Below are 21,582 nucleotides of genomic sequence, written 5' to 3'. Positions count from 1 at the left end.
AGTTGGGAAAGAGGTAGTTGTTTGGGCTAAATTATAGGTGGGCTATGTACAGGTGCAGTAATCTGTGAGCTGCTCTGACAGTTGGTGCTTAAAGCTAGTGAGGGAGATAAGTGTTTCCAGTTTCAGAGATTTTTGTAGTTCGTTCCAGTCATTGGCAGCAGAGAACTGGAAGGAGAGGCAGGTCTGCCTACGGTGGCCTTTCTCAATAGCAAGGCTATGCTCACTGAGTCAGTCACTGTGTACTCTCTGTTTAGGGCCAAATAGCTTTCTAGTTTGTTCTGTTTTTTGTTAATTCTTTCCAATGTGTCAAGTAATGGTCTTCTTGTTTTCTCATGATTTGATTGTGTTTAATTGTGTTGCCTCCTGAGGCTTTGTGGGGTCTGGTTGTGTTTGTGAACAGCGCCCCAGGACCAGCTTGCTTAGGGGACTCTTCTCCAGGTTCATCTCTCTGTAGGTGATGGCTTTGTTATGGAATGTTTGGGAATAACTTCCTTTTAAGTGGTTGTAGAATTTAACGTCTCTTTTCTGGATTTTGATCATTAGTGGGTATCGGACTAATTCTGCTCTGCATGCATTATTTTTTGTTTTACGTTGTACACAGAGGATATTTTTTTTACAGAATTCTGCAATCAGAGTCTCTATTTGGTGTTTTTCCTATTTTGTGAATTCTTGGTTGGTGAGCGGACCCCAGACCTCACAACCATAAAGGGCAATGGGTTCTATGACTGATCCAAGTATTTTTAGCCAGATCCTAACTGGTATGTTGCATTTTATGTTCCTTTTGATGGCATAGAAGGCCCTTTGTATTTGTGGTCCTGGCAACTAGACCTTTTTTGGAACACCATTATTTTTTTGTCTTACTTCTGTGCAGAAGATATAGGTGCTGCTGTAGGCCCTCCTTCATTGGTGACAGAAGCACCAGATCATCAGCAAACAGTAGACATTTGACTTCAGATTCTAGTAGGGTGAGACTGGGTGCTGCAGACTGTTCTAGTGCCCTCGCCAAATTGTTTAAATGTATGTTGAAGACGGTGGGGCTTAAGCTGCATCCCTGTCTCACCCCATGGCCCTGTGGCGCTGTGGAAAGAAATTTGTGGGTGTTTTTTTTTGCCAATTTTTTGTTGTTTATGTACAGGTTATTTTTCAACAGTGTATGTTTTACCCCCAACACCACTTTTCAACAATTTGTAGACCGAAATGAGGCAAAAGCCTTTTAGAAAACAACAACGCCAATTCGTTGATATTTATGTTGAAGAGGGTGGGGCTTAAGATGCATTCCTGTCTCACCCCACGACCCTGTGTGAAGAAATTTGTGTGTTTTTTGCCGATTTTAACCGCACACTTGTTGTTTGTGTACATGGATTTTATAATGTCGTATGTTTTATCCCCAACACCACTTTCCATCAGTTTATATAGCAGACCCTCATGCCAAATTGAATCAAAGGCTTTTTTGAAAACAACAAAGCATGAGAAGACGTTGCCTTTGTTTTAGTTGGTTTGTTTTTCAATTAGGGTGTGGACGGTGAATACATGGTCTGTCATACGATAATTTGGTAAAAAGCCAATTTGACATTTGCTCATTACGTTGTTTCCACTGAGGACATGGACCAGTCTGCTGTAAATCAAAATGCAGAGGATTTCCACAAGGTTACTGTTGATTCATATCCCACGAAAGTTATTGGGGTCAAATTTATCTCCACTTTTGTGGTTTGGGGTCCTCGGTTCCAAATATTGTGGAAGATGCCAGAACTAAGGATGATGTTAAAGAGTTTAATTAAATATAGCCAATTGGAATCTGTGGTCAGTAATATTTTATCATTTCATTTATGATACCATCAACACCACGGGCGTTGTGTTGTTGTTTGTTTAGTGTTTTCCAATTTGCCCAGAATTGGTTCGATTCAATGGATTCTTCAATTACAGCTGATTTCTGATGTGGTATTCCTTTTTTTCCCCCCATATCGTATTTCTGTATTGTTTTAGTGATTCGCCATGGTCAAGGCATAGGCTCAGGTTTTTGGAGTCTATGTTTTTGATTGGATAGTTTTCTTAATTTCTTTCTTAGGTTTTTTGCATTCTTCATCAAAACATTGTTGTTCATTTTCTTAGGTTGTCTGCTTGAAATTATTTAATTTGATAGGGAAGCTGAGAGGTCAAATAAACTGTTTGGGTTTTCAACTGCCAAATTTACATTTTTTTCCCAGGAAGTTGTCTAAAAGGGATTTGGTATTTGATATTTTGTTAGGATCCCCATTAACCACGAGGCTACCTGCCTCCCCTTGTTGCAAAAGCAGCAGCTACTCCACACCAAACATGAAACATGCCATAATACAGAACATTAACAGACAAGAACAGCTCAATGACAGAACTACACCAATTAAAAAGTATTAAAAAGGCACATGTAGCCTACATATCAATACCAATACATACACACAAACTATCTCGGACAAATAGAGGAGAGGTGTTGTGCCGCGAGGTGTTGCTTTATCTGTTTTTTGAAACCAGGTTTGCTGTTTATTTGAGCTACATGAGATGGAACAGAGTTCCATGCAATAAGATTTGGGGACTGTGAAAAGACCCCTGGTGGCATGTCTGGTGGAGAAAGTGTGTGTGTCAGAGCTGTGTGTAAATTGCAAACAATGTGGGATTTATATTTATATTTCATATAAAAATAAGAAGTGATGCAGTCAGTCTCTCATCAACTCTTACCTAAGAGAGACTGGCATGCATAGCATTTATACAGTATTATATATCAGTCCTATGATTGTAATGAAGAGCAATACGTGCCACTCTGTTCTGGACCAGCTGCAGCTTAACTAGGTCTTTCCTTGCAGCACTGGACCACATGACTGGACAATATTCAAGATAAGACTAAACTAGGTTTTTCCTTGCAGCACTGGACCACATGACTGGACAATAATCAAGATTAGACAAAACTAGAGCCTGCAGGACTTGCTTTTTGGAATGTGATGTCAAAAATGCAGAGCATCTCTTTATTAAGGACAGACCTCTTCCCATCTTTACAACCATTGTATCAATATGTTTTGACCATGACAGTTTACAATCTAAGGTAATTTAGTCTCCTCAACTTGTTCAACAGCCACACCATTAATTACCAGATTCAGTTGAGGTCTAGAACTTAGGGAATGCTTTGTTCCTGAGCTCCTGACTGGTGCAGCAATCTAAGGCACTGCCTCTCAGTGTCAAATCCAGGCTGCATCAAAACCAGCTGTGATTTGGAGTCCCAAAGGGCGGTTTGGTGTATTGGAAAAAATAATTTGTTTTTTAACTGACTTGTTAAATAAAAGGTAACATACATGATTTGTACCAAATACAATGCTCTTAGTTTTAGAGATGCTCAGGACCAGTTTATTACAGGCCACCCATTCCAAAAACAGACTGCAACTCTTTGTTAAGGGTTTCAGTGACTACATTAGTTGTGGTTGCTGATGTGTATATGGTTGAAACATCAGCATACATGGACACACGTGCTTTGTTTAATGCCAGTGGCAGGTCATTGGTAAAAATAGAAAAGAGTAGAGGGCCTAGAGAGCTGCCCTGCAGTACACCACACTTAATATGTTTGACATTTTAGAACTTCCATTAAAGAAAACCCTTTGAGTTCTATTAGATAGATAGATCTGAATCCACGATATTTCAGAAGTTGAAAAGCCATAACACATACGTTGTTTTTCAACAACAGGTTATGGTCAATAATATCAAAGACTGCACTGAAATCTAACATTACAGATCCCACAATCTTCTAATGATCAATTTCTTTCCACCAAGCTTCAGTCATTTGTATCAGTGCAGGACATGTTGAGTGCCCTTCTCTATAAGCATGCTGAAAGTCTGTTGTTAATTTGTTTACAAAGAAATAGCATTGTATTAGGTCAAACAAGATTCTTTCCAACAGTTTGCTAAGAGCTGGAAGCAAGCTGATAGGTCTGCTGTTAGAACCAGTAAAGTCCGCTTTACCTCCCTTTGGTAGAGGAATTAGGTTGATAAGTTGATATGACAGATAGGAATGGCAATAGAGTCAGCATCCATCCCCAGTAGCTTTCCATCTAAGTCGTAAATGCCAGGAAGTTTGTCATTATTGATCTTAAAAAATATAATTTTCCTCCACTCCAACACTAACTTTACACAATTCAAACTCACAATGCTTTAGCCAGGAAATGCCAACAGACATTTCCTGTCTTCATTATTATTTGTTTTTTATGCATGAATACGATGGCTTACTGTTTGTTGTGGGCATTTCCTGCCTAAGTTGGCCCACTTTGCCATAATTGGCAACATCAAATAGTTTTGTGATGAATAAGCCATCTGATTCGATAAACGATGGAGTTGAATTTGTCTTTCTGCCCATAATTTCATTTAAAGAACTCCAAAGTTGTTTTTCCAACATTCTTTATTCATTGATCTTCAAAATATAGTTTATTCTTCTTCTTGTTGAGTTTAGTCACATCATTTCTCGATTTGCAGTTAGTCAGCCAGTCAGATGTGCAACCCGATTTATTAAACACTCCTTTTGCCCCTTCTCTTTCAACCACACAGTTTTTCAATCCCTCATGGAGACTTAATAAACTCAGCAAAAAAAAAAGAAACATCCCTTTTTCAGGACCCTGTCTTTCAAAGATATTTGTAAAAATTCAAATAACAACACAGATCTTCATTGTAAAGGGTTTAACTTCTTGCGTCGAGCAATCCCGTATCCGGGAGCGTAATCATAGCCTCAAGCTCATTACCATAACGCAACGTTAACTATTCATGAAAATCGCAAATGAAATGAAATAAATATATTGGCTCACAAGCTTAGCCTTTTGTTAACAACACTGTCATCTCAGATTTTCAAAATATGCTTTTCAACCATAGCTACACAAGCATTTGTGTAAGAGTATTGATAGCCTAGCATAGCATTAAGCCTAGCATTCAGCAGGCAACATTTTCACAAAAACAAGAAAAGCATTCAAATAAAATCATTTACTTATGAAGAACTTCGGATGTTTTCAATGACGAGACTCTCAGTTAGATAGCAAATGTTCATTTTTTCCAAAAGTATTATTTGTGTAGGAGAAATCGTTCCGTTTTGTTCATCACGTTTGGCCAAGAAAAAATACAATAAAAATTGAGTCATTACAACGCCAAACTTTTTTCCAAATTAACTCCATAATATCAACAGAAACATGGCAAACGTTGTTTAGAATCAATCCTCAAGGTGTTTTCACATATCTATTCGATGATGGCAGTTGGGTTTCTCCTCTGAAGCAAATGGAAAAATACACGCAGCTGGAGATTACGCAATAATTGCAGCAGAGGACACCAAGTGAGCACCTGGTAAATGTAGTCTCTTATGGTCAATCTTCCAATGATATGCCTACAAATGCGTCATAATGCTGCAGACACCTTGGGGAAACGACAGAAAGTGTAGGCTCATTCCTTGCGCATTCACAGCCATATAAGGAGACATTGGAACACAGCACCTTCAAAATCTGGGGCATTTCCTGTTTGAAATTTCATCTTGGTTTCGCCTGTAGCATCAGTTCTGTGGCACTCACAGATAATATCTTTGCAGTTTTGGAAACGTCAGAGTGTTTTCTTTCCAAAGCTGTCAATTATATGCATAGTCGAGCATCTTTTCGTGACAAAATATCTTGTTTAAAATGGGAACGTTTTTTTTATCCAAAAATTAAAAGAGCGCCCCCTATATCGAAGAAGTTAAACACTGTTTCCCATGAACAATTAATGAACATGCACCTGTGGAACGGTCGTTAAAACACTAACAGCTTACAGACGGAAGGCAATTAAGGTCACAGTTATGAAAACATAGGACACTAAAGAGAACTTTCTACTGACTCTGAAAAACACCAAAAGAAAGATGCCCAGGGTCCCTGCTCATCTGCGTTAACGTGCTTCAGGCATGCTGCAAGGAGGCATGAGGACTGCAGATGTGGCCAGGGCAATGAATTGCGATGTCTATACTATGAGACGCCTAAGACAGCGTTACAGGGAGACAGGACGGACAGCTGATCATCCTCACGGTGGCAGACCACGTGTAACAACACCTGCACAGTATCGGTACATCTGAATATCACACCTGTGGGACAGGTACAGGATGGCAACAACAACTGTCTGAGTTGCACCAGGAACGCACAATCCCTCCATCAGTGCTCAGACTGTCCGCAATAGGCTGAGGGAGGCTGGACTGAGGGCTTGTAGGACTGTTGTAAGGCAGGTCCTTAACAGACATCACCGGCAACTACGTCGCCTATGGGCACAAACCCACCATCGCTGGTCCAGACAGGACTGGCAAAAAGTGCTCTTCACTGACAAGTCACAGTTTTGTCTCATGGTCGGATTCGTGTTTATCGTCGAAGGAATGAGCTTCACATCGGGGCCTGTACTCTGGAGCGGGATCGATGTGGAGGGTCTCTCATGGTCTGGGGCGGTGTGTCACAGCATCATCGGACTGAGCTTGTTGTCATTGCACGCAATCTCAATGTTGTGCGTTACAGGGAAGACATCCTCCTCCCTCATGTGGTACCCTTCCTGCAGGCTCATCCTGACATGACCCTCCAGTATGACAATGCTACCAGCCATACCGCTCGTTCTGTACATGATTTCCTGCAAGACAGGAATGTCAGTGTACTGCCATGGCCAGCGAAGAGTACGTCTGGGACCATTTGGATCAGAGGGTGAAGGCTAGGGCCATCCCTCCCAGAAATGTCATGGAACTTTCAGGTGCCTTGGTAACATCTCACAGGAAGACCTGGCAAATCTGGTGCAGTCCATGAGGAGGAGATGCACTGCTGTACTTAATGCAGCTGGTGGCCACACCAGATACTGACTGTTACTTTGGATTTTGACCCCCACCTTTGTTCAGGGACACATTATTCCATTTCTGTTTGTCACATGTCTGTGGAACTTGTTCATTTAGTTTTTCTCAGTTGTTGAATCTTGTTCTGTTCATACAAATATGTACACATGTTAAGTTGGCAGAAAAAAAATCAAATATACATATTTTTTGCTGAGTTTAGTTCTAACAGTTAGTTTCTTAATAAGTGTATGTCAACTTCTGACTTCAACTGTAGATTAATATGGGCTGTTTTCATCCATTTCCTGGGTAGCTAGTCAGAGATAGACATAATATTGAAAAGAGCAGACAAAGCAAGAGAAAGATGTTCTGCAGTCCATTAATCAATTTGTGTGTGTGTGTGTGTGTGTTTGTGTGTGTGTGTGTGTGTGTGTGTGTGTGTGTGTGTGTGTGTGTGTGTGTGTGTGTGTGTGTGTGTGTGTGTGTGTGTGTGTGTGTGTGTGTGTGTGTGTGTGTGTGTGTGTGTGTGTGTGTGTGTGTGTGCTGCAGGGGTTGAAGCTATAAACCATAGGCTTGGCTCTCTCATCCCTTCCAGGCTTTTGGGAGGAGGACAGAAGATGGAAGCAATGGCTCCACGCACTCTGGTATCTTTCATGTTTCCTCTTTTGGTGCAGGAAGATATATGTTCTTCTCAAGTTATTGGCTATTTCCAGAACAGCTACCTTGTCCTTGAACCTCAGGTACTTGACCACTTTTGGCCTGGGCCAGCGGTGGGATTTCAAGTCCTGGGGGCGCGCTCCACCTCATCTTCAATTTCTCAGAGATCATTTCCCTCACTTTGTCCTCAGACTCTGTCCAGGTCTCATATGGAGATTCTGCAATTCTGTCCACAACCGTGTTGTTCCACTTTGATTGTCCCTCGAGACAGCCACAAACCCGGGACAATCTGCGGTCCTAGCCACAATGGCTAACCGCACCTTCAAGCCCTCAATAAACTCTGCTAGCTTGATGGGCAGCTAGAGTTGAAGTCAGAAGTTTACATACACTTTAGATTGGAGTCATTTCAAATACTCAAAAAAACTATGGTGTTGTAAAGTCGATTAGGACATCTACTTTGTGCACAATTCATTTTCAAACAATTGTTTACAGACAGAATATTTAACATATAATTCACTGTATTACAATTCCAGTGGGTCAGAAGTTTACATACACTAAGTGGAATGTGTAGATATGTCTGAATGACATGTCTGAATGACATATCTACTGTTGTATACAGTGTCTGAATGACATGTTGACTGTAAAATGTTTACTGTAAACTGATTAATGTAATGTAATGGTCCATGCTCTACCACATCTGTAGAGTACGACCTTTCCTCACACAGGAAGAGGAACATCCGTAGAGTACGACCCTTCCTCACACAGGAAGAGGAACATCCGTAGAGTACGACCCTTCCTCACACAGGAAGAGGAACATCCGTAGAGTACGACCCTTCCTCACACAGGAAGAGGAACATCCGTAGAGTATGACCCTTCCTCACACAGGAAGAGGAACATCCATAGAGTACGACCCTACCTCACACAGGAAGAGGAACATCCATAGAGTATGACCCTACCTCACACAGGAAGAGGAACATCCATAGAGTATGACCCTACCTCACACAGGAAGTGGCGCAGGTCCTAATCCAGCCACTTGTAGTCTCCAGTTTGGACTGTAACTGTCTGTTGGCTAAGCTCCTGCTCTACAACATAATATATAATAATAGTTCTATATAATCATTTATAATAATAATAATAATAATATATAACATCAATTACATCTTGCAGTTAAGGTTAAGTAGATGTCATCTCCAGAGTGTTGATGGTGATGAAGTGGGTTCACCCATGGAGGGATGGAGGGATGGAGGGAGGAATGGAGGGAGGAATGGAGGGAGGGAGGGATGGAGGGAGGAATGGAGGGAGGAATGGATGGAGGGAGGAATGGAGGGATGGAGGGAGGAATGGAGGGATGGAGGGAGTGATGGATAGGTGTTCACCCATGGTGGGATGGAGGGAGGGATGGAGGGATGGTGTGAGGGCTGGAGGGAGGGATGGAGGGAGGAATGGAGGGATGGAGGGAGGAATGGAGGGAGGAATGGAGGGATGTAGGGAGGAATGGAGGGATGGAGGGAGAAATGGAGGGATGGAGAGAGGAATGGAGGGATGGAGGGAGTGATGGATAGGTGTTCACCCATGGTGGGATGGAGGGAGGAATGGAGGGATGGAGGGAGGAATGGAGGGATGGAGGGAGTGATGGATAGGTGTTCACCCATGGTGGGATGGAGGGAGGGATGGAGGGATGGAGGGAGGGATGGAGTGATGGATAGGTGTTCACCCATGGAGGGATGGAGGGAGTGATGGATAGGTGTTCGCCCATGGTGGGAGGGATGGAGGGATGGTGTGATGGAGGGATGGAGGGAGGGATGGAGGGAGGGATGGAGTGATGGATAGGCGTTTACCCATGGTGGGATGGAGGAAAGGATGGAGGGAGGGATGGAGTGATTGACCCTAACTGATGCTGGGATGATTGGTACCTGGCGACTGGGTATTGAGCCCAGTAACAGGCAGAGCAGACGCCCCGAGACAGACCTGTGTGTGTGTGTGTGGGTGTGTGTGTGTGTGTGTGTTTGTGTCAAACCAACAGGTCACTGAGTGGGAGGACACAGAGAGATGAGAAATTGATTCCAATAAGGCTTTTCTAAATGATAGAGCTCTGGTGAGATAACGCTCCATTTTGCAGAGATGAGAGGGTCGCCAACAATGAAATGAAAGAGCGCAGATAGAGAGAGAGAGAGGGTGGGGAGAGAGAGAGCAGGCAGAGAGAGAGGGTGGGGATAGAGAGAGAGCAGGGAGAGAGAGGGGGTGGGAGAGAGAGAGAGAGGGGTGGGAGAGAGAGAGAGAGAGAGAGAGAGAGGGGTGGGGAGAGAGAGAGCAGGCAGAGAGTGGGTGGGGAGTGAGAGAGAGCAGGGAGAGAGAGAGAGAGAGAGAGAGAGAGAGAGAGAGAGAGAGAGAGAGAGAGAGAGAGAGAGAGAGAGAGAGAGAGAGAGAGAGAGAGAGAGAGAGAGAGAGAGGAAAAGGAGGACCGAGCATGCCCCCCATTCTCATCGATGGGGCTGTAAGTGGAGCAGGTTGATAGCTTCAAGGTCCTTGATGTCTACATCACCAACAAAATAACTTGTCCAAGCACACCGAGACAGTCGTGAACAAAACCCATGGGTCCTCAGATCCTCAAAAGGTTCTACAGCTGCACCATCGAGAGCATCCTGACGGGTTGCATCACTGCCTGGTATGGCTACTGCTCGGCCTCCGACCGTAAGGCACTACAGAGGCTAGTGCAAACGGCCCAGTACATCACCGGGGCCAAGCTTCCTGCCATCCTGGACCGCTGTACAAGGCAGTGTCAGAGGAAAGGCCCTAAAAATTGTCAAAGACCCCAGTCACCCAAGTCATAGACTGTTCTCTCTGCTACCACGCGGCAAGCGGTACCGGAGTGCCAAGTCCAGGTCCAAAAGGCTTCTTAACAGCTTCTACCCCCCAAGACATAAGACACCAGAACCTCTAATAGAATATGGCTACACATATTTTTTGCATTGCCCTTCCCCCCCCTCCCCACTTCTACGCTGCTGCTACTCTCTGTTATTATCGATGCATAGTCACTTTAATAACTCTATCCTACATGAACATATTACCTCCATTACCTCGACACCGGTGCCCCTGCTCGTTGACTCTGTACCCCCTGTATATAGCCCGGCTATTGTTATTTTACTGCTACTCTTTAATTATTTGTTATTCTTATCTCTTACTTTCTTAAAATTGCATAGCTGGTTAAGGGCTTGTAAATTAGCATTTCACTGAAGCAAGTAAGGAGGTTTGTTAGGGACAAACAAACAGGCTTGGCACTGTACTGAGTCTGAGGTGTGGCCATTGAGGGAGATGTATTGGGTCTGAATAGTGAAGTACTGTAGTTTCCCTATGTGATCATCAGAGACAGTCGTCAGGAGAGACACTTGGATTGGCCCCAAATTGCATAATCCTGTTCCATTTGAAAAGACAGTCAGGTTCAGATGAGCTCTCAGCCTTACAGAGTTGGAACACAGGTTAAAAGTGTTAGACCTTTAACCTGGGGGGTTGAATCATAGCAATTTAGAAATTGTCTTTTGAAGTTCAGGATTGCTCCCTTCAGTTGCCAGGGTTTGTTAAAAACAATTCCACTGAACTGAATTTAGCTTTTGTAATTAAAGAGCTATAGGATCTGTCTGAGTTTTCCCAGCTGCTCGGGTTTTAGAGAGGCAGTTTTGAAAGGCAGGCTGTGAAAATGTCCGAGCAAATGTCAGAGATAAAGAGAGTATACCTCGAGGGAGGGGGGTAAAAAAAAAACAGAATGACTCCATTTTGGATGTGTGCGATGGAATTTATTTCTATGTTGAATCGTTTTGTGAATGAAAGTTAATCCACAGTAGAATATATTGTTTAAGTGTCCATATGTCTACGGGACCTGTGTTTTCAAAGAGATTGGGTGATTTGTTGGATTGGATTATTCTGTCCTCTCAATCCTATAATAAACCCTCTGTCCTATAGACATGAGGGTTGTTGAGCAACAAAACCGACGTGTGCACTACGGGGCACAACTACGGGGCAAAACTACGGCGCAAAACTACGGGGCAAAACTACGGGGCACAACTACGGGGCAAAACTACGGGGCAAAACTACGGGGCACAACTACGGGGCACAACTACGGGGCACAACTACGGGGCAAAACTACGGGGCACAACTACGGGGCACAACTACGGGGCACAACTACGGGGCACAACTACGGGGCACAACTAAGGGGCACAACTACGGGGCACAACTACTGGGCAAAACTACGGGGCACAACTACGGGGCACAACTACGGAGCACATCTACGGAGCACAACTACGGGGCACAACTACGGGGCACAACTACGGGGCACAACAACGGGGCAAAACTACGGGGCAAAACTGATGGGGATGGCTTAGATTGTTGACAACATTTTAACTATATTTCGTCTCCAAAAATGTTTATTAAAAACATAAATACATTTGCACAATGAGTACTTCTTGTCTCTCAAATACATCGTTACAGTTGTTGGTTAGCTAGCTAGCGAATTTGGATTCATATTAGCATATAGACGTGACAGTCAAAACAAAGACATGGTATCAAGAACAAGATACAACTCGCTGAAATGAGCCTCCTACGATCCCGGCAGCTTCTTGTCCGTGTTGCTAACTACACTGCCTTCAGAATGTATTCATACCCTCTTGACTTTAAATAATGTTATTTCACCCTTTATTTAACCAGGTCGGCCAGTTGACAAGAAGTTCTCATTTACAACTGCGACCTGGCCAAGATAAAGCAAAGCAGTGTGACTCAAACAACACAGAGTTACACATGGAGTAAAACAAACATACAGTCAATAATACAGTAGAAAAAAATGTATTCAGCATGTGCAAATGAGGGAGGAGGTAAGGCAATAAATAGGCAATAGTTGCGAAGTAATTACAATTTAGCAATTAACACTGGTGTGATAGCTGTGCAGATGATGATGTCCAAGTAGAAATACTGGTGTGCAAAAGAGCAGAAAAACCAAAACAAATATGGGAGGAGGTAGGTAGTTGGTTGGATGGGCTATTTACAGATGGGCTATTTACAGATGGGGTATTTACAGATGGGCTATGTACAGATGGGCTATGTACAGATGGGCTATTTACAGATGGGCTATTTACAGATGGGCTATGTACAGATGGGCTATTTACAGATGGGCTGTGTACAGATGGGTTGTGTACAGATGGGCTATTTACAGATGGGCTGTGTACAGATGGGTTGTGTACAGATGGGCTATTTACAGATGGGCTATTTACAGATGGGCTATTTACAGATGGGCTGTGTACAGATGGGCTATTTACAGATGGGCTATTTACAGATGGGCTATTTACAGATGGGCTATTTACAGATGGGTTGTGTACAGATGGGCTATTTACAGATGGGCTGTGTACAGATGGGCTATTTACAGATGGGTTGTGTACAGATGGGCTATTTACAGATGGGCTATGTACAGCTGCAGCGATCGGTAAGCTGCTCTGACAGCTGACGCTTAAAGTTAGTGAGGGAGATATAAATCTCCAACTTCAGGGATTTTTGCAATTCGTTCCAATTCGTTCCAGTCCAGACACTCATGTCCTAACCCTCATGTCCTAACCCTCATGTCCTAACCCTCATGTCCTAACACTCATGTCCTAACCCTCATGTCCTAACCCTCATGTCCTAACCCCTCATGTCCTAACCCTCATGTCCTAACCCTCATGTCCTAACCCTCATGTCCTAACACTCATGTCCTAACCCTCATGTCCTAACCCTCATGTCCTAACCCCTCATGTCCTAACCCTCATGTCCTAACACTCATGTCCTAACCCTCATGTCCTAACCCTCATGTCCTAACCCTTACATTAACCCTCATGTCCTAACCCCTCATGTCCTAACCCTCATGTCCTAACCCTCATGTCCTAACCCTTACATTAACCCTCATGTCCTAACCCCTCATGTCCTAACCACTCATGTCCTAACCCTTACATTAACCCTCATGTCCTAACCCCTCATGTCCTAACCCTCATGTCCTAACCCTCATGTCCCAACCCTCATGTCCTAACCCTCTGTCCTAACCTTTACATTAACCCTCATGTCCTAAACCTCATGTCCTAACCCCTCATGTCCTAACCCTCATGTCCTAACCCCTCATGTCCTAAACCTCATGTCCTAACCCCTCATGTCCTAACCCTCTGTCCTAACCTTTACATTAACCCTCATGTCCTAACCCTCATGTCCCAACCCTCATGTCCTAACCCTTACATTAACCCTCATGTCCTAACCCCTCATGTCCTAACCCTCATGTCCTAACCCTCATGTCCCAACCCTCATGTCCTAACCCTCATGTCCTAACCCCTCATGTCCTAACCCCTCATGTCCTAACCCTTACATTAACCCTCATGTCCTAACCCTTACATTAACCCTCATGTCCTAACCCCTCATGTCCTAACCCTTACATTAACCCTCATGTCCTAACCCTCATGTCCTAACCCTCATGTCCTAACCCTCATGTCCCAACCCTCATGTCCTAACCCTCACATTAACACTCATGTCCTAACCCTTACATTAACCCTCATGTCCTAACCCCTCATGTCCTAACCCTCATGTCCTAACCCTCATGTCCCAACCCTCATGTCCTAACCCTCACATTAACACTCATGTCCTAACCCTCACATTAACCCTCATGTCCTAACCCTTACATTAACCCTCATGTCCTAACCCTTACATTAACCCTCATGTCCTAACCCTCATGTCCTAACACTCATGTCCTAACCCTTACATTAACCCTCATGTCCTAACCCCTCATGTCCTAACCCTCATGTCCTAACCCTCATGTCCTAACACTCATGTCCTAACCCTTACATTAACCCTCATGTCCTAACCCCTCATGTCCTAACCCTCATGTCCTAACCCTCATGTCCTAACCCTCATGTCCTAACCCTTACATTAACCCTCATGTCCTAACCCCTCATGTCCTAACCCTCATGTCCTAACCCTCATGTCCTAACCCTCATGTCCTAACCCTTACATTAACCCTCATGTCCTAACCCTCATGTCCTAACCCTTACATTAACCCTCATGTCCTAACCCTTACATTAACCCTCATGTCCTAACCCTACATTAACCCTCATGTCCTAACCCTCATGTCCTAACCTTACATTAACCCTCATGTCCTAACCCTTACATTAACCCTCATGTCCTAACCCTCATGTCCTAACCCTTACATTAACCCTCATGTCCTAACCCTCATGTCCTAACCCTCATGTCCTAACCCTCATGTCCTAACCCTCATGTCCTAACACTCATGTCCTAACCCTTACATTAACCCTCATGTCCTAACCCCTCATGTCCTAACCCTCATGTCCTAACCCTCATGTCCTAACACTCATGTCCTAACCCTTACATTAACCCTCATGTCCTAACCCCTCATGTCCTAACCCTCATGTCCTAACCCTCATGTCCTAACACTCATGTCCTAACCCTTACATTAACCCTCATGTCCTAACCCCTCATGTCCTAACCCTCATGTCCTAACCCTCATGTCCTAACCCTCATGTCCTAACCCTTACATTAACCCTCATGTCCTAACCCCTCATGTCCTAACCCTCATGTCCTAACCCTCATGTCCTAACCCTCATGTCCTAACCCTTACATTAACCCTCATGTCCTAACCCTCATGTCCTAACCCTTACATTAACCCTCATGTCCTAACCCTTACATTAACCCTCATGTCCTAACCCTTACATTAACCCTCATGTCCTAACCCTCATGTCCTAACCCTTACATTAACCCTCATGTCCTAACCCTCATGTCCTAACCCTCATGTCCTAACCCTCATGTCCTAACCCTCATGTCCTAACCCTCATGTCCTAACCCTTACATTAACCCTCATGTCCTAACCCCTCATGTCCTAACCCTCATGTCCTAACCCTCATGTCCCAACCCTCATGTCCTAACCCTCTGTCCTAACCTTTACATTAACCCTCATGTCCTAAACCTCATGTCCTAACCCCTCATGTCCTAACCCTCATGTCCCAACCCTCATGTCCTAATCCTCATGTCCTAACCCTCATGTCCTAACCCTCATGTCCTAACCCTTACATTAACCCTCATGTCCTAACCCTCATGTCCTAACCCTCACATTAACCCTCATGTCCTAACCCTCACATTAACCCTCATGTCCTAACCCTCATGTCCTAACCCTCATGTCCTAACCCTGACATTAACCCTCTGTCCTAACCCTCATGTCCTAACCCTCACATTAATCCTCTGTCCTGTCTCCCTCCCAGGTTTAGAGTGTATTGTAGTCCTCCCAGACCCTCGTAGCTAATGGGACTCTATGTCCAACCTTAACCTTAACCCCTATGTCCTGTTTCTAACCCTAACCATATCTCCTGTCTCTCTCCTAGGTATAGAGTGTAACATAGTCCTCCCAGACCCCCGTAACTACTGGGACCCGGTGTTCGGCACCTGCGTCTTCCTCTTTTCCTTCCTCATCCCGGTTACCATCATCAGTGTCTGCTACAGCCTGATGGTCAATCGCCTTCGCAGCGTCCGCATCCTGTCCGGCTCCAAGGAGAAGGACCGTAACCTACGCCGCATCACCCGCATGGTCCTGGTCGTAGTGGCAGCCTTCGTGGTCTGCTGGACCCCCATCCAGATCATGGCTCTGGCCCAGTTGTTAGGCTTCAACCTGGGTAGCCTCCTCACCATGGCCCTGATGCACTTCTGTATCGCGCTGGGCTACGTCAACAGCAGTCTTAACCCAGTCCTCTACGCCTTCCTGGACGAGAACTTCAAGAGGTGCTTCAGGGAGTTCTGCCACCCTGGTCCGTTCCGCCTGGACAGCCGGCAGCAGTCTGGTCGGATGAGGAGCATCGCCCGGGAAGTTGCCTATAACTGCAAAACGGCGGATGGGAATACAAACCCCGCATGACTAGGCGTGGAGCTGCCTCTGGTCTGCCAGGAGCCCCAGAACAATCACCACCAAGGGACAGGGAACTCCAACACAGAGCTCACGCAGATCACTACCCTCTAGCAGCGCGTCGGCCCCCTGGGCTGGGGCCGAACGGGGACGGGCCAAGGTAGGGGCAGAGCCTGGGGGCCAGAGGTAGCCCGGGGCAGGGGCAGAGCCAGGGGGCCAGAGGTAGCCCGGGGCAGGGGCAATGTGCGAATGGCCTGGTTGGTGCCTGACCCGGATCTGTGCCGGAGCGAACAGCAGGGTCATGTATTCTAACAGACTTTCTACTCGGGACTAAGGGGCTCTACTTCTCTATGTCTTTGGTAAACATGGATGTCATTTTGTCATATTTTAGTTGATTGATCATTTTTCGGGCCGATTAAAGCTTAGAGTTTAGGTCTGTGACTTTAGGTCTGTGACTTTAGGTCTGTGACTTTAGGTCTGTGTGCTTCAAGGACGATTTCCAGGAAAAGTCGACCGTGTTTTGTTTTTGCGCATGTTTCTCTCCACTCTGAGCCCATTGAGCCCATTGTTTGAGCCCATTGAGCCCATTGTTTGAGTCCATTGAGCCCATTGTTGATTGTTTGATTCATGACGTTGTTGTCATTTTTTCCTATTGTTGTGCGAATGCTTTTTTTTGGTCTGTTTCTATGCTGTAAGTAATTACTGTAAGTGGAGGTTTCTTTGTGTATTTCTGTTGGTGAAGAACAACTTATCCTACTCCATGGCCTTAGATACAAAGTCTGTTATAAATGCTATCCACCATCCTGGATAGAGCGTGTTAGTCATTGATGGTGCTTTACTGTTTGTTTTCTATCACCTTGCAGGTGTAGGAACGGGCAACACATCAGTAACAGAGACTTGCTTGTTTGAAGCCTTTATTCGTTGTTGCCGGTGAAATAATCATTGAGATGATGATGCTGCCTGAAGTTTCTGCGTAAACAGATTTTTGCTTGTCGTCCTGTAAAGAGAAGAAAAAAAAGAAGCAACAATATTTTGTATTTAATGTGTTTTGGAGCAGCGCTGTCTTAAAAGTACGATTTTACTTAAAAAGGGAAAAACTAAAGTGCAGCAAAATGAAAATATATAATTATATATGACGTGGTGTGTATAGAAATATAATTCATTATATTCATTCTATTTTTATGGTGGTGTTACTCTGTATATATAGACATGCTATATAAAGGTATGTAAAAGTATATAAGTATATAAGTATTGTTACAGTCATCTATCTAAGACACTTCTGAGACTTCTGTCTTTATATATGAATCATGTTATTGGTGTATATCTGTATGCGTGCTGTTTGTGTCCAGAGGTGCAGGTAGAATCTTTCCTAAAGTTGCAAAATTCTGGTAACTTTCCCAAAAAGTATTGGTTTGGGGATTCCAGATGTCCTGCTTATTCCCTCCTGATTCCTGGAATCTTTCAACCAGGTTTTTCCTGGAATAACAGGGAATTCTGGGAAAGTTATCAGAGGATTTCCATTAGTTTACATTTCCAGACCACTTGAATGTCAACAGAAAATTCTCCAAAAAGCCAAATCTAGCAAAAAACAGTTGTTGTAATTAATATTAAAAGAGATAAACAGTGTTTGCATAAATGGTTGTTGCTGTAATTAAAGATTGTAACAGTATGTTTACTCATGAACTGCATTTTACGTGGCTATTTATTATTATTAATGAATGGTTAATTTGCTGATGCTAAAGACATTTTATATGCTAGCCAACTTGTTGTTGATGCTAAAGACAGTTGATATGCTAGGCAACTTGTTGTTGATGCTAAAGACATTTTATATGCTAGCCAACTTGTTGTTGATGCTAAAGACAGTTGATATGCTAGGCAACTTGTTGTTGATGCTAAAGACAGTTGATATGCTAGGCAACTTGTTGTTGATGCTAAAGACAGTTGATATGCTAGGCAACTTGTTGTTGATGCTAAAGACAGTTGATATGCTAGGCAACTTGTTGTTGATGCTAAAGACATTTTATATGCTAGCCAACTTGTTGTTGATGCTAGAGACAGTTGATATGCTAGCCAACTTGTTGTTGATGCTAAAGACAGTTGATATGCTAGCCAACTTGTTGTTGATGCTAAAGACAGTTGATATGCTAGGCAACTTGTTGTTGATGCTAAAGACATTTTATATGCTAGCCAACTTGTTGTTGATGCTAGAGACAGTTGATATGCTAGCCAACTTGTTGTTGATGCTAAAGACAGTTGATATGCTAGCCAACTTGTTGTTGATGCTAAAGACAGTTGATATGCTAGCCAACTTGTTGTTGATGCTAAAGACAGTTGATATGCTAGCCAACTTGTTGTTGATGCTAAAGACAGTTGATATGCTAGCCAACTTGTTGTTGATGCTAAAGACATTTTGTATGCTAGCCAACTTGTTGTTGATGCTAAAGACAGTTGATATGCTAGCCAACTTGTTGTTGATGCTCAAGACAGTTGATATGCTAGCCAACTTGTTGTTGATGCTAAAGACAGTTGATATGCTGGCCAACTTGTTGTTGATGCTAAAGACAGTTGATATGCTAGCCAACTTGTTGTTGATGCTAAAGACAGTTGATATGCTAGCCAACTTGTTGTTGATGCTAAAGACAGTTGATATGCTAGCCAACTTGTTGTTGATGCTAAAGACAGTTGATATGCTAGCCAACTTGTTGTTGATGCTAAAGACATTTTGTATGCTAGCCAACTTGTTGTTGATGCTAAAGACAGTTGATATGCTAGCCAACTTGTTGTTGATGCTAAAGACAGTTGATATGCTAACCAACTTGTTGTTGATGCTAAAGACAGTTGATATGCTAACCAACTTGTTGTTGATGCTAAAGACAGTTGATATGATAGCCAACTTGTTGTTGATGCTAAAGACAGTTGATATGCTAACCAACTTGTTGTTGATGCTAAAGACAGTTGATATGCTAGCCAACTTGTTGTTGATGCTAAAGACAGTTGATATGCTAGCCAGCTTGTTGTTGATGCTAAAGACAGTTGATATGCTAGCCAACTTGTTGTTGATGCTAAAGACAGTTGATATGCTGGCCAACTTGTTGTTGATGCTAAAGACAGTTGATATGCTAACCAACTTGTTGTTGATGCTAAAGACAGTTGATATGATAGCCAACTTGTTGTTGATGTTAAAGACAGTTGATATGCTGGCAAACTTGTTGTTGATGCTAAAGACAGTTGATATGCTAGCCAACTTGTTTTTGATGCTAAAGACAGTTGATATGCTAGCCAACTTGTTGTTGATGCTAAAGACAGTTGATATGCTAGCCAACTTGTTGTTGATGCTAAAGACAGTTGATATGCTAGCCAACTTGTTGTTGATGCTAAAGACAGTTGATATGCTAGCCAACTTGTTGTTGATGCTAAAGACATTTTGTATGCTAGCCAACTTGTTGTTGATGCTAAAGACAGTTGATATGCTAGCCAGCTTGTTGTTGATGCTAAAGACAGTTGATATGCTAGCCAACTTGTTGTTGATGCTAAAGACAGTTGATATGCTAGCCAACTTGTTGTTGATGCTAAAGACAGTTGATATGCTAGCCAGCTTGTTGTTGATGCTAAAGACAGTTGATATGCTAGCCAACTTGTTGTTGATGCTAAAGACAGTTGATATGCTAGCCAACTTGTTGATGCTAAAGACAGTTGATATGCTAGCCAGCTTGTTGTTGATGCTAAAGACAGTTGATATGCTAGCCAGCTTGTTGTTGATGCTAAAGAACATTTGCTGAAGCTTGAATTTGAAAATTGTATATTTTTAATCTGCATATTAATAAAATGGTGTTGATGGGAAGCTTCCTTTGTTTTTGTTTTATTCTCTTCAGTAGTAATAGAACCTGCATTAGCAACCCACATAGAATCACAAATAAAGTTTTACCTGTTTATTTCAATTTACCTCGTGCTTCTGAGAGCGCAGTTAGCTCGGTCCATCCGTTTCCATTAATTATTGCTACAAACTCAAACAAAAAAATGCTAGTCAGGAGATGGTGTGCTTTGCTGAATAACCCGCTAACGGACATTCAGACTTGTCTGGATTAGGGTTGCAAAATTCTGGTAACTTGGTCGACCAAAAATCCTGGTTTGAAGATTCTCGGAAGCAAAAGGGATAAGCAGAAATCCTCTAAGCAGAAGTTTTTTTGGGGGGAGGGAGTTCCCAGAATTTTTCCAACCCTAGTCTGGATGAGCCGCAAACACTTAAGATAAAATGGAAACAAGTTACAGGAATAAATATTCAAATTTCATCCATTTCATCCACATGAATGTATTTTATTGTATTTTGTTAGGGATCCCCATTAGCTGCAAACAAGTCAGCAACTTCTCTTCCTGGTGTCCAAACACATTAATTACATATAAAACAAAACAGTACGTCATACAACATTAACACGACTACATATGCACAACACAACATGTACAACATCAACATATAACATTACTATACCACTACATATCCACAACATCAACACATACTGTAACATTAGTACAACACCACCACAACATGTCCACAACATCAACACATAACATTACTATACCACTACATATCCACAACATCAACACATACTGTAACATTAGTACAACACCACCACAACATGTCCACAACATCAACACATAACATTAGTAAAGTGTGTGTGTGTGTGTGTATGCTAGCATGTGCATATTTGTTTGTGTGTGTTTGCCTTTGTGTCTCTTCACAGTCCACAGTGTTTTGTATATAGTTTAATCTGTTTTTTTTGTTTGCATCAGTTACCTGATGTGGAATAGAGTTCCATGTAGTCATGGCTCTATGTAGTACTGTGGAATAGAGTTCCATGTAGTCATGGCTCTATGTAGTACTGTGGAATAGAGTTCCATGTAGTCATGGCTCTATGTAGTACTGTGGAATAGAGTTCCATGTAGTCAGGGCTCTATGTAGTACTGTGGAATAGAGTTCCATGTAGTCATGGCTCTATGTAGTACTGTGGAATAGAGTTCCATGTAGTCATGGCTCTATGTAGTACTGTGGAATAGAGTTCCATGTAGTCATGGCTCTATGTAGTACTGTGGAATAGAGTTCCATGTAGTCATGGCTCTATGTAGTACTGTGGAATAGAGTTCCATGTAGTCATGGCTCTATGTAGTACTGTGGAATAGAGTTCCATGTAGTCATGGCTCTATGCAGTAC

General features: G+C 43.1%; 1 protein-coding gene across 2 annotated transcripts in view; it reads left to right on the top strand.

Annotated features, from left to right (window-relative positions):
* oprl1 (opiate receptor-like 1) overlaps positions 1 to 20,222 on the top strand; it is a 67,728-nt gene extending 47,506 nt beyond the window's left edge. For both annotated transcript variants that reach the window (XM_031804183.1, XM_020459571.2), the window contains exon 4: positions 15,862 to 20,222. In XM_031804183.1, coding sequence (XP_031660043.1) covers positions 15,862 to 16,388 — 527 coding nt within the window. In that variant the 3' untranslated portion in view covers positions 16,389 to 20,222. The remainder of the gene's footprint in view (positions 1 to 15,861) is intronic.
* The last annotated feature ends 1,360 nt before the right edge of the window (positions 20,223 to 21,582 follow it).

This window comes from Oncorhynchus kisutch, linkage group LG24 (assembly GCF_002021735.2).
Source record: "Oncorhynchus kisutch isolate 150728-3 linkage group LG24, Okis_V2, whole genome shotgun sequence".
Classification (NCBI taxonomy): Eukaryota; Metazoa; Chordata; class Actinopteri; order Salmoniformes; family Salmonidae; genus Oncorhynchus; species Oncorhynchus kisutch.
Note: the sequence above shows the minus strand (reverse complement) of the source record. Positions and strands in the feature narration are given on the sequence as shown.